The sequence below is a fragment of the Panthera tigris genome, chromosome D3 (assembly GCF_018350195.1).
Source record: "Panthera tigris isolate Pti1 chromosome D3, P.tigris_Pti1_mat1.1, whole genome shotgun sequence".
In the NCBI taxonomy this organism is placed as follows: Eukaryota; Metazoa; Chordata; class Mammalia; order Carnivora; family Felidae; genus Panthera; species Panthera tigris.
In genome coordinates this window covers 87893280-87918876 of record NC_056671.1, presented here as the reverse complement: position 1 = coordinate 87918876, position 25597 = coordinate 87893280, and the positions used below count along the sequence as shown (strand labels likewise).

At 42.7% G+C, this 25597-nt stretch overlaps 1 protein-coding gene and 1 long non-coding RNA gene across 2 annotated transcripts; both read left to right on the top strand.

Annotated features, from left to right (window-relative positions):
* The first annotated feature begins 1923 nt into the window (after positions 1-1923).
* Positions 1924-5939, top strand: CBLN2 (cerebellin 2 precursor). The gene is made up of 3 exons (XM_007084765.3): positions 1924-2280; positions 5200-5319; positions 5583-5939. Exons 1-3 carry the CDS (start codon positions 1924-1926, stop codon positions 5778-5780), a joined length of 675 nt encoding a protein of 224 aa, XP_007084827.2. The 3' UTR covers positions 5781-5939.
* Positions 5940-8820: 2881 nt separating this feature from the next.
* Positions 8821-12676, top strand: LOC122232690. The gene is made up of 3 exons (XR_006210083.1): positions 8821-8917; positions 10179-10335; positions 12403-12676. It is a non-coding gene; the product is annotated as an uncharacterized LOC122232690 (long non-coding RNA).
* The last annotated feature ends 12921 nt before the right edge of the window (positions 12677-25597 follow it).

The following is a 25597-nucleotide window of genomic DNA, read 5'->3' as shown; positions in this document are numbered from 1 at the left end:
GTGCGGAGCCCAGGAGGGGGCGGTGCGCGGCGTCTTCCGGGCGATCGCGATGGCTGTGCCGTCCGGAGACCGGAGGAGAGGCCGGGATTGAGGGGGCCCGGCGGAGAGCAACACCCTGGGGGCGCGCTGGGCGCGAAGGGCCCTCCTGGGCAGCGGGTCCGGGGGCGGTGCCCGGAACACACCGGTGCGACGAGCGGGGCGCGGCGCGGTGCGGCGCGGGGCGCGAGGGTCTGAGCAGCTGCGCGGTGCGGGACGCCGGGCGCGCGGGTCCCGGGCGCGGCGCGCTGCGGTGCGGGGCGCGGGGCCGGCGGATCGGAGGCGCGGCGCTGCGAGGGGCGCGGCGCGATGCACGAGGGTGCGAGGCGCGGGGCGTACCCGGAGCGGGCGCGGGCCGGCGCGGGAAAAGGGCAGGGCGGGGCGGCGCGGTTATTGGCCAGGCGCGGGGAGAAGGGCTGCGCTCCGAGTCTCCTCCCGCCAGCTCCCGCTCGTCTTCTTTAAGCAGAACAACTTCGAGGACAGCGCTGCTCGCTCATCATGGATGTCCCAGGTAACCCAAACCCGAGCCTGCCCGCCACGGTCCGCACGTTAATTGCATCCATGCATCTATTTTAATAAGGACCTTCGAGAGTCTGCGTTCTGGAGAGAGAGAGAGAGAGAGAGAGCGCGCATATCGAAATCAGTTCGTAGTGGGGCTGGGGAGAGGCCACTCCTGGGGAAGCAACTTCTCTCCGGTTAGAGGGACTGTCGGAGGAGTTGTGCGGAGCTGTGGGCGGTGAGGGGAGAGGCGTCTTTGCTTTTCCTTTCCCGACTGGGCATGGAAATGACCTGTTTAGTGTCGTGGGAGAAGAGAGGCCGGGGGGAAAAGTGCAAACGCGCGCGCAAGTTAGCAGAGAGCTCCGGCGCTGCCTCCCAGGCCGGAAGGAAAGGGCCCGGAGTCTAGGAACAAAAGCCGCACCATAAAGCCAAGCTTGGGACGCTCCTCGGTGCAGTCCTCTGGTCCTGCGCGGGAGAGGGCGATCGGAGGGGCTTCGAGAACGAAGGACCTCGCTGCTGGCTCTGGGGACATGGGAAGTGGGTGTTCGCGTTTAGAGTCTCTCTTCTTTTTCAAATGTTTTCCTCTTAATCTTACCCTAAGGAGCTTCCTTGGGATTTGTTGGGCGGAAAATGGATACGATCTTATTAACTAAGTGAACTGCTTAAGGAAAAAAAAAAAAAAAAAAAAAAAAAAGAAAGAAAATCTCCAGGATGGAAAAATAGAGGATGAAAGGGAAAGCAGAGAGAGGAAGAGGTTTCTTGGTGTGGCTTTCAAGAAAATGCCCCTAAAATGAAGGCGATAAACCTTTAGTAGTTTTTTGTTTTTTTTTTTTTTCTTTTTCTTTTTTCCTTTGCCTGCATCCTAGCCCCTTTCCACCTTTGCAGAATGGGCCCGGGGGTGGCGTTGACGGCGTCTCTGAGGTCACCGACCGAGTCTGAGGGCCGAGGCCCTGCAGAAGCTCGGGCCGCGCACCTGACCGCACCCCCGGCGCGCGCAGCCCGGGAGCCCTCAGGGATGCCCTGCCCAGTGCGCCGGGGCGTTCCTCCGACCTGTTGTGCCAATCGGGGAGGGGGTAGCTTTGCGCGGGACTAAGAGGGTGGCCTCCAGGGAGGAGGGGGGTTCCTTGGCGCTGCAGGCACCTGCTCCCCGCGTCCCCTCCCCTCCCCCCCCCCCCCAGCTTCACCTCCCAGTCTAAGGGTTTGGGTTCTTTGCCCTCACAGGTCCGCTGGCGCCCTTCTTCTGAGGACGACCCTGGCCTTGACCAGCAGAGCAGGGGACCCAGGCCAAAGGAGGCTTCCCCGGGCCCCGCGCAGTCCTGCGCGCCCTCCCGCGCTCCTCCGGCCGCTGCCCGCCGTCGCCCTCGCGCGCCCCCGCCCCCCCCTGCCCGGATGGCGGCGCCCGGCCGGGGCCCCCGAGGGCCGCCGCTGACCATGCCCGGGCGCCGGGGGGCGCTGCGCGAGCCGGCTGGCTGCGGCTCCTGCCTGGGGGCGGCGCTGGCCCTGCTGCTGCTGCTGCTGCCGGCCGGCTGCCCGGTGCGGGCGCAGAACGACACGGAGCCCATCGTGCTGGAGGGCAAGTGCCTGGTGGTGTGCGACTCGAGCCCGTCGGCGGACGGCGCGGTCACCTCCTCCCTGGGCATCTCCGTGCGCTCGGGCAGCGCCAAGGTGGCCTTCTCCGCCACGCGGAGCACCAACCACGAGCCGTCCGAGATGAGCAACCGCACCATGACCATCTACTTCGACCAGGTCAGCCGGCCGGCCGGGCCGCCTCGCCTCCCGCCGGGGGTGGAGAGGGCGGGGGCCCGGGCGCGTGGGCTGGGGACTTGCAGGCTCTCCCTGCCTCTCCGCCCTGCCCTTGTCCTTCCTGCCTTTTCGAGTGAGCCCTCCTTGCCATTTCCCCTGTTCACATTGTAGCTTTTGTATCACCATCAGCTCCGTTCGCACTGGGACGACTGACAGTCCCTTAAAGCCGAGAGACCTGGAATGCATTCCCCAAAAGGAAACTGCCCATTTTACTCTCCTCTGGGGTGAGGGCTGTCGTTTGGGGTGGATGGGTTTCAGCCCCCCAGGTGGCCAACTTGAGGATTGAGCGCCTTGATAACACACCCAAAGAGAGGGTTCTCGATCAGAAACTATGTGCTTATTGCTTATTGGGGGATGGTTTGGGGACAGGATGCTTATCTTCAAAAAAAAAAAAAAGTTGGGAAGAATGTGGGGGCAACAGCAGGGATGGCTATATAAATACAAAACAAAATAGAGTGTGGTTAGAGAAATGGAATAGATAGGAAGTACGATACATACATTGTAATGCGCAAATATACCCTGCCCGTAAATATTATATATAGTGTGGTTCTATAGATTAAGAAAAAAACAAGTAGGGATCAGTGACTTATGTTGCCCTAGGCCATTCCACTTCTCTTTCTAGGTTCAAATCACAAGGGTCACTGAATGCCCAGACCTTGGCAATCCCTTCTCTGGGTCATTGGGCTCAGGATGGGGGGTTGTGACCTTCGTCCTGTGCCCTCCCGTCTTGGTTACTGTTGTTTTTCAGAAACAAATGGAAAACCTTATAGCGGTTCCCAAACTTTACCTGCTCAGTCCCTTCCTTTTGCCACTAAAACAAAGGGCTGGGCTCACCAGCCACACTTAATTAACTTCCTTTCTGTTAACCGATTCTCACACCCAGTAAACCTACACATACCACTGCCTCTTTTTAGGCCAGAGTATTAATTTATGTTCATTCTTGCTAAGGATTATCTACTTGAGGTTTGGAGGTTGGGGGGGGGGTGGTTCTTTAATCTGTTTTTTAAATAAAATTATTTATTTTAATGATGTCCAGGTACAGTAGACAATAATGAAATGGGTATTTGCAACCTCTGTACACTATTAATGCATCCTTCTTCGTGCCTTATTATTAGCCATCTCCCGAGGTCCTACAAATAGTTTTCACAGCGTTGCTAATCCATCGTGTCATTTGGTGTGATGTAGGGCAAGACACGTTGTAGGAAGATTCTAATTTTATAGACACGCGAACTATGGCAGGACAGGCTAAACGATGTTTCCCTGGCTCCCCAGGTAGGGTGTACGGAAAACCTGCTTTTCTGGGCTCCTTGGGTGTCCTCTCATCGACAACAGGGCCCCAAAGTTACCAGTTCCCTGAATGTAAACGGATGGAAAAGAGTTGAGGTCGTTGAGGTGGAGGAAACAGCCCCGAGGGTTTGGAAGGAGAATGCTTTATTCTCCCATAAAGTGTTGTAAGGCAGACAGAGAGAGAGCACAGGCTGGAAGAGACAGACAGGCGTTGTGAAGTACAAGGTCTCGGACAATAGAGCCCGGAGTGTCTGCGTGAGCCCGGCAGGCAGGGGGACTGAGTGGCGCCCTGAGCTGTGTCGAAGAAGCTGGCTCCAGGCTTCTTTCCCGAGTCCTTACGGCGCTTCTCAGGGGCAACGTCCCACACGGCTGGGGGATTGCACATCATTCATCTGTGATGAGTGTGTGAGAAATAACAGCAGAAGGTGTTCAGCTGAGACTCCTTTTCTGAACAGATGACAGGATCCCTGATCTCGGGTTTTGTTGTTGCTGGCTGTCTGTTTGAAAAGCCCGAGAGCACCGAGGGGGGCCGTTTGATGATTTTAACTGAGTTGTGCATTTGTGTGTGAGTAGGAATGGGGACAGGATCCAGACAGCGTGGCCAGATTCTGCCTTAACCATCTGAAAGGGCACTGGGTCATTATGAGGGGTCCTCCACTCTTCAAAGTCTGCTCATGGCATTGTAACGCCCTCATCCCCCCTTTTGTTTGAGAGAAGGCGGCTGCAGGGTCACGTGACCTCGTATCCTCCGGTTAATTTTGTCATTAGTCTTGCAGACTCCCTCCTGCAGTTTGAGCTCGGAGTATCCAAGTGCTGCCTGCACACCGTTTGCTTCCTCAAGCCTTTCTGCATGACATCATAGCTCAGCCAAGGGAGCAGGCGCACGGCTCAGAGGAAAGTGCAGGGAATCAGCTGCAGCCAGGGTTTGCCTACCCCCGTGGGGTCTTCCACTGAGTCCCCGAGATCCAGAACCTCTTGGGCGCTGCCACGGAGGGTGCCAGGGGCTGGGGACACGTGGGGACAAGAACCTCACACCTTCCATTCTCTCCTGGGCTCAATGGAGTGGAGTTCCAAGCTTGAGAGGCTGGAGGTTATCTCATTGAATTGGCTTTGGTATTGATGACCCCGTGGCCCGGTTGTCCCCATTCAGTCTGGCGCGGCCCTCTATTTCTGCGAAACTGAACTTCACCTCGAAGTCCCCAGAATCCCACACACGTCTGAACAGACTCCGTTTTGCTCGTGTCCTGACCTTATCGTCTTCCGTTCCTCTCCCTCGCCCTGGCCCTCACCGCGCGAAATTTGCACGCACCTTGTCAATCCACAGGCGAGATACATTTTTAAACATCCTTGTTCATTGCGATCCATGAGGATTCTTTTCCAGCACCTTCCCCATGCAGGGCATTTTACCACCGGCTCCTCCCCCGGGGGCAGCCTTGGCTCGCTGCCTGGGCGCTGGCTTGCGGCTCGGCGGCTCCTGGAGCACCTGGCGTCGGTGGGTGGTGTTGCCAGTCTGGGTAAAACAGATGCTGAGGAGGGGCTTGCCACGTTTGTGCTGTATTCCCTCTTCTCTTTCAGGTATTAGTAAATATTGGCAACCATTTCGATCTTGCCTCCAGCATATTTGTAGCACCGAGAAAAGGCATTTATAGCTTCAGCTTCCACGTGGTCAAAGTGTACAACAGACAGACCATCCAGGTGGGTAGCTTCCAAGCTGCCTGGACCCTTCCAGCGTCGGACTACTAACGCCCCGTGGCCACAGGTCCTGGCGCCCCCTCTGTGACCCCGCGCCAGCCAGGGAGCTGGCTGACCCAGGGCTGCGGGCTCAGGGCCTGCCTCGCGTTCTGGGCCAGGCCCTGGCCGGGGCTCCCCTGGAAGGGGTGGGGCGCGGGGGAGGTGAGGACAAGTGCGGGCAGGTGGGGTCCTGCACGGTCTGCTGACCTTTACCGTCTGCCCTGCAGGTCAGTTTGATGCAGAACGGCTACCCAGTGATCTCAGCCTTTGCGGGGGACCAAGACGTCACCAGAGAAGCCGCCAGCAATGGTGTCCTGCTGCTGATGGAGAAAGAGGACACCGTGCATCTCAAACTGGAGAGGGGCAACCTCATGGGAGGCTGGAAGTACTCCACATTCTCGGGCTTCTTGGTTTTCCCTCTATGAACACAGAGCCCCCAGACGGTGGGGAAGTTGCGATCTGGACCCAGGCGTCTGCCCTTCCGAACACCCTGAACTTGCCAGAACAGGACCACTTGGTTCCAACCTCCTTCAGACTGTTGAGGTAGAAGAATGATTTCCTTCTAAATCTCCAGTATTTTCTTTGCATATCGGCCACTCCTCGGGAACCTGGCTTCTAATTAGTTTTAGACGACGAGGTCTTAAGGAGAAACGAATTTATCGATTTGAGCAATTTGTACCTGTGATCGTAAAGTCAATACTGGATTTTATTGTCGGGGCCGTTGACTTCTCTTCCTTTTGTTTGTACGTTGTATTGTTGCCCCACGCGAGGAGTGCCGTCGATCTCCAGGATGGATTGCAGGTCGCAGGCGGGGCTCAGAGCAAGAGCCCCACGAATCACCACCGGCCGGATAGTCCTTGAAATGTGTTCTTTGTGTGTCTGTTCCGCCTTAAGGAAAAGAACGGCTTCGCTTTCATTCTGTATCTGCCCCCGGGTGGACGGGAGGCCTCGGGAGGGGGAAGGGGACATTGTGAATCTGTCAAGAAGCGCTTTATCTGGAGAAGCAAATTTTGCACGATGGGACTGCGACTTTTGCTTTGTATTGTTTACGTGTGTGTGGGTTTTTTTGGTTGTCGCTGTTCTTTTTTTTTTTCTGGAAAAGCTTTGCTTTCTTTCCACACTCAGCTCTCCCTTCTTACCCTTACTTCTATTTTTCGTCCTGGGATGGGGGAGAGAAACATACGTCGATTTCTTGAATGAGACCAAACAAACAAAACAGAAACATACCTGTGTATTTTGTTGTGGATGAGACCGCACCAAACAGAAGGTACCCGTATCTCAGAGTCCAAGTAGCAGACGGACAATTCTGCTTCTTTCGAAGACATTCTCTCAGATGCACCTTTAGAACTAACCAGCTGGATTGTTGGTTTTTTTTTTTTTTTCTTTCTCTCTCTCTCTCTCTCTTTTTTTTTTTTTTTTTTTTAACGCTCTGGAATACTTTAACAACTTGATGTTCCTGGGTGGCCTGAATCATGTAAGAGAAGCATGGGAGCCGTAATGACCGAGTGTTCTAAACACACGCTTCCTTGGCCCAGCGTGCTTCGGTCTTCCCAGCTGCCTGTCTTCATCTGTCTGTGTCCACCCCTCCGTGAGTGCATCCGGATCAGGTGTTTCAAAGCCAGCAGGACGGGCTACTCTCCTCCAGGATCCTCCTCTGATCCTCCAAGGAAAGAGGCGTGTTGACACTCTCTGGGAGCACCTGGCGAGAAGCCACCTGGAAGTCACAGCGGTTACAGGTATTGGCGGAGGCACCCTGGGAGCAGTTTTGCAAAGCCTTCCGGTTTGGGCACCTTGTACAACAATAGCGTTAAGACGCGGCTGGGAGATGATGGGTGCAGGGTTCATAGGCCAAGGAGATGTTGCTAATCCCAAAGCAATCCAAGAAGAGACCTCACAGCGGACGTTAATTTGTCTTTTGTGTAACACTGTAACCAAAATATTGATGATAAAGAGTCATAATTTAAGATTCAGAATAAATGGGTTTGATGTCTGGCTTGCTCTAATGCCTTCCAATTGTCTCTCGACTCCTAAAATGTGTGCAAGCGAAGGCCAAGGATGAAGGACTTGGGGAAGGGAAAATGCACACCGTACCTCTTGAAAACACACACTCCAATGCACACTCCCATGTGGAGATCTAGCCGTGGGTCTAGATGGAGACTGCACACTGAAATACATTTCTATTTATACATATGTATTTGTCACCCAGGAAGGTTTTTGGGAGAGATATTATGGGAACCAGACAGCTAATGCTTTATGGACAGGCAGTCTGCTTTTATCACATAGAATTCTTGATGTGGTACAAGGTCCAATCCAGTATTTCAGTCAGAGGGCATGGGTCTAAAAGACACTGACATTTCAATATGGCATCAGTTGTTTCTAAGATAGGTATGAACATGGGGAAACATTGGCTTCCATTTTCAAACAATAAATGCAGTGAGGATTAGAGAAATGAAAAAAGTATACTTTGATGAAGGCTCTAAGTTTTCCTGGTCTTAGATGGACAGCATAATAGGATACTCAATAATCTAATTAATTTGAATTGAAATGCTATCACATTTTGTTAGGAAAAAAAAAAAAATCAAGAAACATCAACCAAACATCATTTTGGGTATTTTGGCTCTGTGATTAGGAGACACGCTTCTAAGTACGGGCATTGTTTATTAATGCTGATAACACCAACAGCTCGATGCTAGCGAATATTTTTCATCTGTGTCTTACTGCCTTTGGTGAGTTAGTCCTCTGGTCCCTCATTTTTTTCAACCTTCTGTTCAGTGTTCGGTTTCAAACAAGCAGCAAACTTCATTAGCGGATCATACCGCCCTTCGGAGATTGAAAAATATATGAGTACTTGTTATTTTTATTGCTTACTAAAATGTAACGCATATATTTGTTTGTATTTACAGTTTTACTACATACAGGTTGTTATTTGGTTATGCTGTCTAATAAATAAGTTATTGAATCGATCAAGCTAAAAAGACGTATATTTCAGGAGTCTGTTTTATATTAGGAAAACAGCTTCATCCTGTTGATTCCACTCCTGTCATTTATTTATTTATTTACTTACTTATTTATTTCTGTTTTGAGCTGGATGCCAAACACTGCATTAGGGAGAAGCCATGACAGTCGTGCTGCCGAAGTCATTTGTCACCCGCCGTCACAGCTGTGCGGGTTGTTTGGCTAAGGATCTTTGACGGAGGTGAAGTTCCTGTGTGTGGTCCATAAAAATATACATCATCCAAGCAAAATTTGAAATGTGTTTTCCTTTAATTGGGGAGGAAAGACTGACATCTGGAATATACACCATCTGATCCGTGCTTCCCTGGCTCCGGGCCTCAGTTTCCCCATCTGTGGAGCCAGTTCAGGAACCCCCACACCTCCTGCCCAACTCACGAGGCTATCGTGAGGTCACAGGGACACTCTGTGAGGTCTACAGGACACCGTGGTGACCAGAGGCATTATGTGGCAGGGAGGGTGTTTCCAGAAAGTGAGATTTTTTTTCAATATGCAATTTATTAAAAGTATTTAAAATGAACATCCGACAGGAGGACACTTTCATGTGAAAGTAAGTTTCCATATTCCCCACGAGCTTATTAAAATGGTAGCACTCCAGAAGTTTAATTTGATTTTTAAGAATGATGATAATAGGACTATGTCAAAATCTATGCATTTTCACACTAACTCAATTCTGAATTATGTTCTTGCACTGTCCTATGTGGCTCAAGCCCACCTTTCTGCTCCAGCATGCAATATCCACATTTTACAAAAATATAAAACTAATATTTTTAACACGAGTAAAAATTGAGTTATCAACATTTTGGCATTATAATAGCGAGTGGGTCTAGCTGACAAATGTTAATCGTACTAAAGTGTAAATGCCTTTAAACGATACTATTTTTTAACTTAAAATCTATTCTAATTTGAAATATGACCCTGATTCAACTCTACGTCCTGAGAAACTGTATTTACTATCTATAATTCCTGAACCCTTTTTGCATCTTAATATTTTTTTTATTTATGTACTCATGCATCATGAAATTATTTACATTTTCAAAGTTTGTGATTACTATGACTTCTTCAAGCAAAGGTCATAAAAGTCCATCAAATATTGGCATGAAAACTCATGGAATCCTATAGAGATTACATATTTACTTGTTTGGGAAAAAAATGTTGTAATTTTTTTTTTTTTTGGAAAATCTAGTTATATCAAGCATCAGAAGAGTTAAAAAAGATACATAAAAGCAAACCAAAACCTTTCCTGAATCCCGAATTTTATTTGTATTAATTGGTATCATCACATACGCAGTAACATGTATATCATTTGCCCATAAATACATGAACAAATACATCTGATTTTTATCAGTGAATGAAATAAAATGCGTAGATTGGTCACGTTCCCCTGGAATCTGGAACTAGGTGAGGGGAGACCTTGATGAATTCCTTTATACAAGCAAAACAAAAGCACGGGCTGCTTCAGCATGTCTCATACGTAGCAAAAGGAGCAGAGAATAAGCTGTCAATTTGGGTCGTGGTTTTGTAATCTTTTATAAGGAAATGAATATTGCAATAAGATAATGTCAGCGTGAATAAGTAGTGCTTACATTCCTATAGCATAGGAAGTATATAATAATCTAATGCACATGAATGAGAAGCTGTTACATTACATTGAAGGTGGTGTATATAAAAGTTAGAACTCATAGAAGCAGGTGACATAGAATTATTCTAAAGGTTCGTCCGCACACTCTGTAGAAACACTTGTAAAAAATGTAAAACTAGATTAACCATAACACTACAGTGAGTTTTTCCGTTTTCCGTTGTTTCCATAGGAATTTACTTGTCAAGGGGACTCACACTTTGCTACTAAAATAGGATATTGCAAATATATTTAACATGTAAGATCAAAGCCTATAAGTTCTCATAAGACTCTTAAAATTAATTTTCTTGGCATTTAAAGAGCATGCACACCAAAGAGAGTGGAGAAAGGTAAGCTACAATTTCCATTTTGGTTTTATCATTTTACATTTTTTGTGCTCAGAATTTTTTTTTTAAAGAAAACACTGTGAAGAGGTTAACTGCTAATGGCCACGTACACTAATCAAGTACGTTTATGTATTTGCCTAGCCTTTTAAGACATAATTTTTTTGCGGGGAGGTTTACTGCCTTTGAAGATGGAGAGCTACGATTCATTCACCTTTAGATATTTTAAATGTCTATTTGTTACCTAGCTCTCCATGATGTGATTGGTCAGTCCAGTCCTCACCCTCCCTTCAAAAACAGAAGAAACATCTTTTCAAAATTCCTTTAAATTAGATCCAATGAATATCAAGTTAAAAAAAAAAAACAAAACACTTTTTTGTGTAATAATATTAAACCAAAACATGAATTCTAAGTAAATGAGCTTTCTTTCCATTCCCAAACCCAGTAGGGTAACTTGAAATTTGTGAGGGCAAAAGCCGTGTGGTTTTACCTCCCACAGATAATAGGAGCTCTGTTTTGTCCTCCTAAGTGGATTTTGCTGTGGATTTCCATCACCAGAATCACTTAAGTGTCTATAGCCTCATAAATCATCATCTTCAGCAACTCGCCCACATACACTCACTGTGTAGTGTAAATGAGCTCCTTGACAACTTAATTTGGAAAAGAAATCTTCATTCCCTCTTCTTAATGCCTCCAGCAGGAACCCCCCGGGGTTAGGACGCTGCTTTGCACTGGAGCCATCCTAACACAATGGAACCTACGTAGTAATGAGCCACCACCAGTTTTGCGACCCGACGGCTACGCCTTAACTTTTATTATTGCCCCCTCGTATTTTTCAGGAGTGCTCATTTCTCTTGTTGAATTTGTTCCAGGTGGCAAAAACAAAAACAAAAACAAACCCCGCCCGAGATGGAAAGTGTGGAGAATGTTGGCAATGCACTGGGGATGTGGGACTCCTGAGTATTTTGCTTAAGTCTGTTTGCTCTTAATTTTTCATCTTAAAATGCTTCCCTAAATTTCTTATGCTCTTTAAAGACCAGTAGGATATGGAGCATCCTCCCATCTCCTTGACTTTGTACTATCTATGAGCTTTTATTGTGACTCTGGGTACTTTGCTATGGAACTGACTTAAGAATAATATTTTAAATATACCAAATTAACCAGAAAAATTGGCAAAGATTCCTTACTACTGAAATTCCTCATTTGCAATGTTTTTTGACGTGGTTTGTTTTTACAATGTTTTGCATGGATCATAAAGATTCCTAACGGCTTTCAAATTAACATTAAAATAAATATAAATATTGAATTAAAATCAATATTTATCTTTGAAGTGCTAACATATCTTTTTTTTTTTTTTTGCAATCATGTAATTATTAGGTCATAAGTGGTATACTTTTAGAGAGACGTCTATCACTGAAAAACAAATACAGGACATGAAAATGTGATACTATCATTTTTTTTCATATTCCCAAGCACCATGTAGGGATACTGTAACATAGTTTCGTTCTGGAACTATAAACTTTCAGTGGAAAAGGCAGTTACGTCATTGATTAAAAAAATCCGTTCTTTTGTGGTCAAGGTGTAGATGTTTCCTTTTCATTCCATAACATTTACATATTGCTCCTTAGGGGCTGGATAGCGTGCTTAGGGATGATGATAGAAAAATAAAGACACACATTGTGTGTGCCAAGAGTTTGCAGTCTTCACTAAATATATAGCCTGGAGGATATCCAGGGTAAACTCATGGTGAGGGGTAGGCTGGGGTGAGCTTAGGAGGAACCTTAGAAATTGGAATGCGTGTTTACTAAAGTGAAAAACATTTTTCACACATGAAGAGGAGAATGCTCTTTGGGTGTTGACATTGAATACACTGAACATCCATTAATCTTCCGACCAAAAGGCTCCCCGCGACCTCTCCTCCCACGCTGAATGTGGTTGGGTATTTGGCAGACATATGGCAGACTAGGGCTCATGAGCCAACCTTGAACGTACTGAAGTGGAATGGGACAGATATGGGGAATTTCCATTGTTTTAACACATGAAGGTTAAGATATAATAGCCCTTTTTTTACAGTTTTATTTCTGTTTGCCTTGTGTGGTGAGTTGCTGGAGAAGACAGAAGGCATGCTAGAATTAGTCAAACCCTTAGAAGATGGATCTAAATCAAGACACAAGTAAGGCATGATGTGAAGTCCATCACAAACAGAGCTGGATGGAGGACCTTATCTAGCCTTTTGGCGTATTTTACAAGCTATTAACCCAATGAATACATTGAGACGTTACTCAATGTCTAACTTAAGACACAAAAAATAAACGTGCAATCAAATTGCACTGGTAGAAAACATGAATTGTGTGTGTTTTATTAGCTAATCACAAATACGTGTGTGTTTGTGAGTGTGCGAACATTGAATATAAACGAATGGGTGTAGCCACAACTTACCTCTGTCAAAATGCTTCCCATGTGCCTCCAGCCGTGCCAGCACTGAACCCTTGCTATCAGGGAAGAGGGAGGTGATACGGACTTTGCTTTGTACGTGGACTTACTTCTACTAACTCACCTCAATTCTTGGGTCTGTTTCGTATTTTATTTCTTGTATTCAATCGTAGGCATCTATTTCTCCAGAAGGTAGAAATTACATCTGGTCTCCCTGACAGACAGAGATTGAGAACTGTTGAGAATAATTAAGCCATCTGGTGCTATAAACCCAACAGAAAGCTATGATCAGTGGATCGTGGTCTAATCTAGTCTTCATCCATTGCGTCTGGATTACCTTGGCACAAAGGAGTGACAAGGGGCTGGATTTTCAGCGAAGATTGTCACATCTCCCCAGTCATTTAGCAGGCAAAAGGCATGCGTGCGTCAGACTGTGATAATTAGGGAAGAAGTATTCTCCCCTAAGGCCTATTACTTCTGATACTTAATTTTTCCTTTTTTTTGTTGTAATGTCTCAACAGTGACTGTCATGAGACATTGACTTGCGATTCTTACCAATTCCTGACTATGTTCATTGGAAGAAATTCTTTTACTGAAATAAATTTTCTTTTTATCTCAATGAAAAATTGAAATGAACATAAAATTATTTTGTGATATTTTTTGTTTCCAGAATTGTAGAAACATTTGTTTCAGGAAAAACTCCCCAATAGATGGTGCTGCTGCTGTGATTTAAACCGCTGAATAATTAGTATGCAAAAGAGCTCCAGAGAGAGGCCTCTGGGAATTCCCTTACATCAAGTTATAGAAAGACAAAAACGCGGCTTCGGTTTTGCTGAACGCAAATTGACGTAATTGTATGATTTGAAAACTAGAAGGGTTTTTTGATCTTTTGAGGTCAAGAAATTACTTTTTATCTCCATTGTTCATATCACAAGTCTCTTTGAAACATAACCACCAACGAAATTGCGTGTTGCCAAAAAGTGTACTGAATGGCCTTCCAAGTTTCTATACCCCCCGTAATGCTTCAAGGATCTATCAGTTAAAGCCCTAATGTAAATATGACAGTAGAAATGAAAAATAGAGTGCTTCCTTCATATTTATGGGGAAAAATTGCAGATGCAGGAGTCATCCTGGCAGAATGATGCCATCACTGCTGTTAATGAGAAACCATAATACATCAACCCTTTGCACAGGTCACGCACTGTGTCTAGCATTTTATAGTTACCTTTCCATTGAATCATTATGAGAATTGTACAAAGTAGGCACTATCATTATCACCATTTTCTAGATGGTGGAGAATGCGGTTTGAAGCGATTCGATGATGTGGTCAAGATCTCACAGCAAATGAGTCACAGAGGTAGGAATCTGACTACGGGCTTTCTGACTTCAGAACCTGTTCTCTCATCTATTGTATTTTCCCGTATCTCAGCTGGAGAGCTAAAGTAAGAAAAAGATTTTCTTGAAGAAGATCTCTGTATGTGCGATGATTAATCAAAACTGTTTGCATCCTGGTTATTTCAGTAAAACTCATTGTTTAAAAAACGGGACAGCTTATCTTTCTATTCTGCAAACATAAAAACTGTTTTTACTCACAGGTGGAATTTAAGAAATAAAAGAAATGAACACACGGGAGGGGGGGGGGAATAGAAGAGAGGGAAACAAACCACAAGAGACTCTTAAGGATAGAGAACAAATTGGGGTTTGCTGGAGGGTGGTGGGGGGGGTTAGATGGGTGTTGGGTACTAAGGAGAGCACTTGTGATGAGGACTGGGTGTTTTATGTAAGTGATGAGTCACCGAACTCTACTCCTAAAACCAATATTGCAGTGTGTATTAACTAACCAATAGTTAAATTAAACCACCAGGACAACAAACTGCTTGATTGTAATCATAAGAGAAAAATTACAACAGCTGCTGTGAATTTACTGACCCTCTTGTACCAGAAACACCACAGTCTGAGCTCTCACTATTTTCATGCAGAAATTGATACTGGAAACATTTCTTTCCCTTTAGTTCTGCCCCAAAACTTTTTGCAAAGATGGAACTGAAAATACACAAATATATAAATATAAATAGCTCTTTTTCTCAACAATATTGTATATTTTCTAAAGGACACAGGTCACTCTCTAGATTTCTAGAGTAAAATCTGAGAAATCCGGGACATAAGGTAAATAAGCTAGGCTTGAATTGAGCATCTTGTCTTAAAGCTGTTCGTAAAGCTTTAAGCTTAACCTCTGGCTACAGAAATCTCTTAGAACGTGGAGTCAGGGAGTCTTTAAGAGATTAGATCTCTTGCCCTGAAAGCATAATTAGCTTTAAAATTAGTTTTTAAAAATAAAGTTAAAACTAACTGAACAAAATTAAAGTCGATTTTGGAAATAGCAAATGTCACTTGGTTGGATTGAGTGGTTTTGCTATATTCTAATCAGAGGAAAATACATTTTAGGAGTCACATCGGAAGAAGGCAATACAAAATATGTCACCAAATGTGTTTCTGAGAATGTTACTTTATTTTTTGGTGCCTCTCATTTTATCTTTTATATTGTTAGATATTAGATATAAATATAAAATATTTATATAAAATGCTTTTTCACAGGTATCTTTTTATACCCTATAAAATATTAGAAGTGCCACATTTCCATTCAAAAAGGTCAGGCAAAATGGACCTTTCACAACTTGCTATTTGTTTACAATAAGGGGCTTAGTCTTGGAGAGTAATGAAGTGGTTTGTTTGAAGAGGTGAGTACCTACTGGGTGCCGGTATCCGTTGGGCTCCTTGCTGGGCTCTCCCACCGGAGAGAGAACCTCAGACAGACCCTCCATTTCTTAATACAACTGAAAATAAGGTAGATTAGCTAAAAGTGTAACAGTTACATACAGGGATCTTTTACTTTCCAGCGTGATAGGGTATTAAAAAAATAAAATCGCAGATGAACATAAAATAAACATAGATTTCGATAATGTAAGGTTTTCGAATCGAAGATATTGAGAACTCTCTATGGATGACTTGGGATGGGTCAGTGCCCCTTAAATATCATGAAGTTCAGCTTGTTGGCCTGCAAGACAGTTAATGCTACTTCATAATCGCACCGCTGAAGAACGGGCAGCTGGGGTTTACTGATGGCATTTTGACATCACAGAATTGATCCCGCCAACCCTGGTGCTTTTTCCTGTAGTTAGGAAACAAGGTAAGGATTCCTCTAATGTGACACGTCTCGCCAGGCTTCGGCCACAGAAGGTGATGAGCCAGCACTGTTGCCTTCCTGCCCGTCTGGTAGGTTGTGGCATTTTCCGTCCTGCATGTTTTGAGAAAGTGCATCACCTTCAGCGCACCAGCGTTTACACTGCTGAGAACATACATTTGGGAATTAAAAGCACTCTCGTGTATTAGACAGAAACGTCAGGGCACTGATGCTGCTGATTATGATATGGAGATTTAAATGCATATGTGAAGAAGATAGGTGGATAGATAGATGATAGATAGATAGATAGATAGATAATAGATGAATAGATAGACAATAGGTAGATGGTGGTTGACAACAGATGATAGATAGAAAATTAGCTAATAGATAATAGGTAGATAGATAGATGATAGATACACAGATGATGGATAGATAGATGATAGATGATAGAAAGATAGATAATAGATGGATAATAGATAGATGATAAGTGATAGATGATAGATAGATAGATAGATAGATAGATGATGGAGATCAAGCATGACGGTAAAACGAATAAAAACCCCATGTATTTAACTTTCTTTAGGTTTTTGCTTTTGTGATCCTTGCCTGACATGGATGTGCCGTAACAAAGAGTTATCAGAATAATAACTCCAGATGATGTCTAGCTTTGTTTAGTGTTGTCACATGTCTGCCTGAAAATCTGTTTGGAAACTTATAACCTTAGAGTTAAGTAGTAGGTAACAGTTAATAATTTCTAAGTAAGAGAGTCTACTGAAACAATTATTAAGACTACACTTAAGTTTTTATAGGTTGGGCTTCATATTTTCATACAGTATAGAGAAGCTAAATATATTTGAATCTGTTAATAAACATGTTCTTTTTGTCACATTGAAAAAATATACTCTAAGGAAGAATATACTTATAAAAATTGTGACATGTGTGTTCATAAAATTTAGCAGTCTGCTGCAATTCACTACTGTTTATTTCCTAGTTTTCTCCGTAAGAAAGTAAAGGTTACTAATGGCTAAAAACTACAATCAATATGTGAAAATAAAACTACCAGTAACAATCAGGGTGAAGGGAAACATTGTATGCAAAGTATGCACAGTATATAGGGTGTGTTTTTGTTTTGGGAAAAGAGTAATTTTGTTCTAAAGTAAAAGGTGAAAATAAAGGACAAAAACGAATGTATAAGAAAGTTACAGGCAGGAGCGCCTGGGTGGCTCAGTCAGTTGAGCATCTGACTCTTGATTTCAGCTCTGATCATGATCCCAGGGTTGTGGCATTGAGCCCGAAATCAGGCTCCGTGCTGATAGTGTGGAGCCTGCTTGGGATATGCTCCCTCTCCCTTTGCCCTTCTCCCCCAAGCTCTCTCTCTCTCTCTCTCTCTCTCTCTCTCAAAAAATAAATAAATAAAAATAAATAAATAAATAAATAAATAAAGTAAAATTTAAAAAACTAAAAAATTAGAATATTTAAAAAAAATAGGAAAAAAAAGAGAAAGTTACAGGCAGTTTGGGAAAAAGGAATCTTGAAAACGGAATCTTGTCCTGTGAGATCAAACCTGGATAAGATTAGGTGGTCTTATTTGTAAGTTGTTTTCTTATTTTTTTTTAAGAGTTTCAGTATTAATAGTACACAAATGCAAAACCAGAATTTGGTTTTTTTCTCTGTTATAGCAACAAAGTATTCTTTGATTATTGGTCTTCTCTCAAGAAGAGATTGTAAAAGTTTATAGTTTTTGCTGTTTGTTTATTTGTTTATTTATTACCTTTGTAAGTAACCTACCTAGAAAACAAAGATTCTTGTCTTAGCAGAACAACTTCCTGTGCTTTGTATTGACTTTATTACGTTCTTCAATATTTAAGAAAACTGAATATTCTCACGTTTATACCGAATTAAGCTTTTGTCTTCTTTTGCTTTTTTTGCAATCTTATTACCTTCTATGTTTACTTTTGAATTATTGTATTGTTACTTTGGTTAAATAGGTAGGTAACTATATTTTTAGGCCCAGGGTCTTACTTATTCAAGAGTTCAAACCTTTTGACATTTTTGATATTTTGCCTTCCAAAGTCAAATTCTAAATTGTGAGATCTTTTGTAATCTCAAACCGACTTTGAGATTTATCGGAGGGCCCCTGGAAAATCTCAAAGGACTTGTCTTTTCATCCTGCAAAAAGAGTAATTAAATTTACTTTGTATGTTCAATTGTATGAAAATTATTTTGAAAAAGGAAGAGATGCTTATCCTTCCCCATAGGTTCTATATAGATGGGTGAATGTAAATAATATAAATATTTCAGAAATTATACGAAGTTCTTAGACATTTGCCAAGGCCCCTGCTGTTCATGACATGTCCTGGTATAATGTTATCAGTCCTAATTCTGGCTATTATTTAAAAACATTATATGCCACAGAAATAACCAAATTTCTAACAACTCAGGAAATATCAGATACTGGTGAGGATGTGGTGGGAATGCAAACTTGTGCAGCCGCTCTGGAAAACAGTGTGGAGGTTCCTCAAAAAATTAAAAACATGGGGCACCTGGGTGGCTCAGTCGGTTGAGCGTCCGACTTCGGCTCAGGTCACGATCTCGCGGTCCGTGAGTTCAAGCCCCGCGTCGGGCTCTGTGCTGACTGCTCAGAGCCTGGAGCCTGTTTCAGATTCTGTGTCTCCCTCTCTCTCTGACCCTCCCCCATTCATGCTCTGTCTCTCTCTGTCTCAAAAATAAATAAACGTTAAAAAAAATAAAAAATAAAAACAGAATTATCCTACGACCCAGCAATAGCACTGCTAGCAATTTATGCCAAAGATACAGGAGTGCTGGTTCATAGGGGCACATGTACCCAAATGTTTATAGCAATGTTACCAACAATGACCAAATTATGGAAAGAGCCTAAATGTCCATCCACTGATGAATGGATAAAGAAGATGTGGTTTATATATACAATAGAATACTACTTGGCAATGAGAAAGAATGAAATGTTGCCATTTGCAACAATGTGGATGGAACTGGAGGGTATTATGCTAAGTGAAATAAGTCAATCAGAGAAAGACAGACATCATGTGTTTTCACTCCTGTGGAATTTGAGAAACTTAACAGAAGACCACTGGGGAAGGAAAGGAAAAAAAAATAGTTACAGACAGAGAGAGAGGCAAACCACAAGAGACTGTTAAATACACAGAATAAACTGAGGGTTGATGGCGGGGGTGCAAGGGGACAGGGGAAATCGGTGATGGGCATTGAAAAGGTCACTTGTTGGGATGAGCACTGGGTGTCGTATATAAGTGATGAATCACAGGAATCTACTCCCAAAGCCAAGAGCACACTGTATACACTGTATGTTACCTAACTTGACAATAAATTATACATATAAAAAAATAAAAAAATAAACATTAAAAATAAAATTAAAAAATAAAGCAAAAAACAAAAACAAAAAAAGAAACAAAGAACCAAATTTCTTTGTCAAATGAATTCTCACCAGATCTTTAACCACGGTCATTTAAAGTCTTTTGACATCCACAGATAGGTTTTATTTCACTCTTATTCTTTTTCAAATTTTTTGCAATCAGTTGCAGACCAGAATGCTTCGTCTTCAATAAAAAGGAGTAGTCTCAGAGACCCATAGAGAAAATGATGACAGATACCCCGGAATACAGACTTCCTGTGACTTTGTTTAAATATATTTCAGACCATCCCACTGGACTGAGTGAGGATTTCTAGTGCTCTCGTGGAGAAGCTGACAAGTTCATAAAACTGCTAATCCAAGATCAAGCCGAACAAAACCTAATTACATGGGACTGAATTAACTGATGAAGAATGATAATATTTTTTTACAGCCTTTGTGCCGAACAGTGCTGATTCTTTTATGCTCTGTTTTCTGGATATGAGGAACCCCCTTTGCTTTTCTCTTAAGCTATCTATAACTAGTAACAATGTAGCAGATGATACTTTTGTAAAGAGAAACGAGTCATTTCTCTTTTTCTCCTTGCTTGATCCCTCTAGGATTTACAAACTCTTATTGAATGTTCTAATTTTCATGCCAATATAATTATTTGCAGAAATTCAATAGGAATCTATTCTCTTTATAACAGGACATAATTAGAAAACGAAAGGTTATATAACCAAGACTTTGGCCTATCATATTTGAGAACGATGTGCATGGAATCAGATATGACCACAAAGTTTAATGGAACTAAGGTTGACTTTATGGAGCCAATGATTACAAAGCCCTTCTGGAAAAAAACAGCCTGGTACCTGACTGACGGGGTTCCTAACCTTACAGTGAGGAAGGAAATTTACTTCCTGGCAGGCCCGGGAATCTGAGGATATCTGGGGGACCTCAAAAAGAGAGGAATTCTCCCAAATCACCTGATGGTGAGTTCTTGGCTTGTGTTTGTAGCCAAGAGAGGCTTCCAAAGAGAGGCGATCTTTCATGAGAAGTTCCAGCAAAGCAAACCTAAAAAGCCCTGTGTGGTCAATTACCATGCTTGTTGCACTTGTGCAAACATCAGGCCCGCTCTAATGACAGCAGACGCCCGTGTGTAAACTTTGGTAATCTTTGATTAAAAACGGGGGAGGCCGCAGAGGGCGGAAACTGGGCTTGGTGACAGATCCAGGTAGGCTTAGGACATGGGTAACTAGCAACATAATGGGACGTAGGATAGGATTAGGGAAATCAGGGATGTGGCATGATGTATATCTTGGTAAAATCTATTCTTAGTGAGAATCTTTTACCCTTGAGATATTGTGAAGCTCTGATTTTGAAACAGAGGCATCTATGTTTCAGTGTAACTTTCGGGGAGTTAGGGATGAAACACTTTAGCCCGCTTTCCTCCATGAGGCATCCTAAATGAACAAATTCTACCTGTCAAGACTGGTTCATTTTAAATTAATATGCATGGTTGGTGGGTTTTGTTATTTTGCATCTAACTACACGGGAGTTTAGGTCCAAAACGTGGAACGGAATCTGCCACGATGACAATTTAATATTCCTTGTCAAGTCAAATTTGATGCTTGAGCCACTGACTCCTGGGGCTGGTTGCGAGTCCCAATCCTGGCACTAGGGAACTATAAAATATCATGAGCTAGAATTCCAGAAAACCAGTCACATATCCGGGAGATATGAGGAACACAGTTGACTTGCGGTATTAAAATGCTTTTTTAATCTTAATTGTAGTAATGATGGCTGCAGTTTTGCTTCATATTAGTTCAGTTCTGAACCGGCTTCAGACTCTACCTAAAACACGTTAACGTCAAAACAAAACGTTAACTATTAGCGGGTTTGTTTCATTGGCCTCTATGTTATAACTCTGTCCCTCAGAGGCTAATCAATATCACTAGTGTAAATGACTAGCATTTATTAAAACCTTGCCAGGTCCCAGGCACCCTTGCAAGCATTCAACTGGGATTATGTCTTGTCATGAGCCCCGTTCTATCACTTTCTCCCGTCCATTTCAGAGAAAGCCGAAGTAGAGGGGTTAGTCAACTTGATCATCATGGTTATGTATGCTGGCCATCCTAGCCAAGGTCTGAGCCCAGACTGACTGACTCAGGATCCATATGATTGTGGATTATGGCATCATCCCGTGTTGGGAGCTGGCCTCAGAAAAATTCAGTAAGGGCTGAAAACTCCTTTCTCTAATTGATTATTGTGGCCAGATGACTATCTTGCAAAAGTTTTCCTTTTCACTCCATAAATCAATTATTCACCACATTTGTAAGTTAAATGGATCTGAGGTTAAAATTTATTTATGAATTTAATATTTTTTGGCCAAGTATACAATGCCAAATTAAATCCCAGCACTGAAGTGCTTAACTTGATGGCTTAATGTATTTGCCAGCCAGACTCAAATAGATCACTTATTTTTTTTTTTTATCTTTATTTATTTTTGAAAGAGAGAGAGAGAGCAAGCAGGGGAAGAACAGAGAGAGAGGGAGACACAGAATCTGAAGCAGGCTCCAGGCTCCTAGCTGTCAGCGCAGAGCCCGATGCGGGGCTCGAACCCATGAACCGTGGGATCATGATTTGAGCAGAAGTCGGACCCTTCACCAGCTGAGCCACCCAGGTTCCCAATATGTCACTTATTTATGTATTAGGGTTAGGTGCTGGGGTTAGATGATGACATAAACAGTCCCGATGCATGGGGCGTGTGGTCTGGGGGGATTTTGCTAAGAAGATATCTAACTACCACTCTGTACAACAGGTGTTGGGACACTGAGAGGCATAGGGCTCCCAGAGCAGAGACACATGAGAGAAACAATCATCCTATCCATAGGGGAACCTTCCTAGGGAAGTGATGTTTACCTCCTAGGAAGGTTGAGAGGGATAGGTAAGGTATAATCAGCACAGTCTCCCTGAGGAGGAGAGCTGGAGTAGACATAGGAAGGTAGAGAAAAAGCCCATGAGACATGAAAAGGAATCTGGAATTTAGCTTAAAGGCAAATTCTTTACAGTTTTAAGAATTATTTTTTTTTTAATGTTGATTTATTTTAAGAAAGAAGCAGAGAATCTCAAACAGGCTCTGTGCTGTCAGCACAGAGACCAATGTGGGGCTCGATCTCATGGTTTGGTTTATGAAATCCTGACCTTGGCTGAGGTGAAGAGTTGGACGCTCAACCGACTGAGCCACACAGGTGCCCCAAGAATTAAAGTGCTAAGATCAAATCTAAATCACTCTGATGAGGCTGTTACAACATGAATATAAGAACGCATAGTTTGGAGAAGCTGAATTATGTAATGCTGACATTTAACATTCTGCTTTCACACCTTCCTCCATCGTCCCTTGTAAAAATGCACGTACTGGTGTCCCAGCTGAACACGGATTAGTCGTGAAGTCACAGAAGACATGCCCAGTAACCACTCGTTTTCTCCCAGCCTGTCACAATTTATCCCTTGCAGCGTATGTAATTTTGTAGTAGTATGAAAAAAGGCAACTTTAGTCTGATTTCCAGGATAACTTGGAGGCCAATGCATAAGCCATGTTGTACCTAAACAAATACATGTGCTATATTTGGGTGGCTACAGTTTGCTTTATGTGTTTGATTATTCATTCATTTCTTTAAAACTTGTAGAATATTTAGATATTTTCCATTTTTTTATTAAACCATAATGTACATAGAGGAAAACCCAGCTTTTTAAGTTACGGTTCTGAGAGTTCTGATACAGCTGTGGAGTCTAGCTATCACCATCGTCAAGGCACAGAGCAGTGTCATCACTCTCGATAATTCCAACCTACCTGTCGCAGTCATTAACCAAAATAAAAAAAATAAAATAAAGTACATTTTTGTGTCTATAAGTGTTCATTTCTTCTAACTGCTGACCAGTACTCTCTTTTTCAACCATTACCGATATTGCCACCATCAACATCCAAGTGCAGGTTCTATTTAAAGCCGGGTTTTCTTTACATTTGGGTAAGAACCTGTGACTGTTACGGCTCATGCTTTTGTAGCTGTATTTAGGAAATCTTTGCCTTATCCAAGGGCACAACATTTTCTCCTTTCAGTTCTTCTTGGTCATTTCTAGTTTATGTCTTTCATTTAGGAGTAAGCGTTGTGCTCTGGATACTTAGACCCTCTTGGCTCTCAAGAACCAGTTGTTAAAGGCATAGACTTTTGTGAATTTTCTGATGATATTATTAACTGAAGGTAAGCCACGTCAGTGTTATTCGTACTCTGAAAATCAACAAATGCAGAAATGTGAACCTGTCTTTCTTCCCCCAACAAAGTCGGTTGTTACACATTTACAAACACAGCACTTTCTATGATTCATGTTAAATTAATTTTTGAACAAGGTGTACATATAGATGGATGTTTATTTTCCTGCATAAGAATATCCATAAGTTCCCACAGCATTTGTTGAAAAGACTATGCTTTCTCCATTGAATGTCTTTGGGACTGTGTTGAAAATCAATTGACTGTGTATGTGTGAGTCTCCTTCTAGAATGTCTTCTGTGTCATTCATATGCCTGTCTAAAGTGTCTAGACTACAGCTTTCTGCCAGGTCCAGAAATAAAGAAGTGTGAATCATCCCAATTCTTTCTGTCTTCCTTTTCAAAATTGTTTGGCTATTTTAATTCCTATTTTTCCTTTCACATTTAGTTTGAGCCTCATGGACTTTCAAACTCTGTGCCTACATGTTAAAGATTCTTATGTCTTCTTGGACGATTAGTATTTTGTCATTATGTGACGTCTGTCTTTATCCCAGGCAGTGGTCCTTGTTCAGAAGACAAGTTTGACATTAAGATAGCCACTCCAGCTTTATTTTGATTAGTGTTGAAACATATTCCCTAACCTTTAACCCATTTATGCCTTTACATAAAGTGTGTTATTTTGTAGACAATCTACAGCTGGGACATATTCCTTCCTCTCCCCACCAGTCTCACAATTTGTCCCTTAATTGGTGATTTTTGACCATTTACATTAATGGTATTATTCATATAGTTGAGTTAAGATCTATCATCTTGCTAACTGTTTTATATTTATTTTATTTATTTGTTGTTTTTTCATCTATTTCTACCTTTGTTTTGGATTATTTTTTATGATTTCATTTTATCTCTACTCTTGGGTCATTATTTATAACTCTCTTTTAAAATTGCTTTTAGTGATTTCCCTGCGATTTAAAATATACACCTTTATTAATCAAATTACCTTCAAATAATTTCCATGTAGTTTAAGGACCTTGAAACACTATACCTTTAATTCCTCCCTGCCACTTTTTTTTTTTTTTGAGATTTGTGTCATATATTTTACTTTTACATACATCACAAACACAAAATATGTTGTTATTTTTGCTTTAGACAGTGAAGTCATCCTTTAGAGTAATCAATAATATGAAAAAATAAATTTCAAAATTACTGTAACTTATTCCATTTCTGGCACACCTCATTTGTTTGTCTAGATCCCTGTTTCCATCTGGTTTTCCATTTCCTCTGCATTCAAACCTTTCTTTAAAATCCCTCAGAGTGCGAGTCTTTGGCAATAAATTCTCCTAGTGTATCTTGGTCACAGAGCCTTTGTTTCTTCTTGATTTCGGGAGGATCCTTTCACTGGCTATAGAGTCTGGGTTGTTGGGTTTTTATATTTTCTCAACACTTCAAACGCTTGTCTTCCTCCTTACCTGGGCTTATGATGAGAAGTCTGTACTTATTACCTGTGACAGGTAATATTTATTTGTCCTCATTTGCCAGTAAGATTTTCTCTTGGCTTTGCTTTTTAGCAGTTTGGCTTGGATAAATCCAAGGGCACATGTTATTAAAGTTTATTTATTTCTTTTGAAAGAGAGAGCACAGGGGAGGGACAGAGAGAAGGGCAGAGAAATGATCTCAGAGCAGGTTCCACGCTGTCAGTGTGGAACCCTATGCAAGGCTAGAACCCACCAACCTCGAGATCATGACCTGAGCCAAAACCAAGAGCTGGGCGCTTAACCGACTGAGCTAACGAGGCGCCCCTAGGTGTGCATTTTATTTTTCTCACTTGATATTTTCTGAGCTAGATGGATCTGTGCTTTTGTATCTATCAATAATTTTAGGAAATATTTGGGAATTGTTTCTTCAAATATTTCTTTGTCCCCATCTCTCTCTCTCTCTCTCTCTCTCTCTCTCTCTCTCCAATTTCACGTATTTTAGTCATATTTGGTGTTTTCCCACATAGGTG

Excerpts from the sequence above, each read along its gene's own strand:
- CBLN2 (XM_007084765.3), top strand. The coding sequence starts at position 1,924 with ATGGCGGCGCCCGGCCGGGGCCCCCGAGGGCCGCCGCTGACCATGCCC. Across the intron at positions 2,281-5,199 it reads TGACCATCTACTTCGACCAG|GTATTAGTAAATATTGGCAA; the intron begins GTCAGCCGGCCG and ends CTTCTCTTTCAG. Across the intron at positions 5,320-5,582 it reads ACAACAGACAGACCATCCAG|GTCAGTTTGATGCAGAACGG; the intron begins GTGGGTAGCTTC and ends TCTGCCCTGCAG.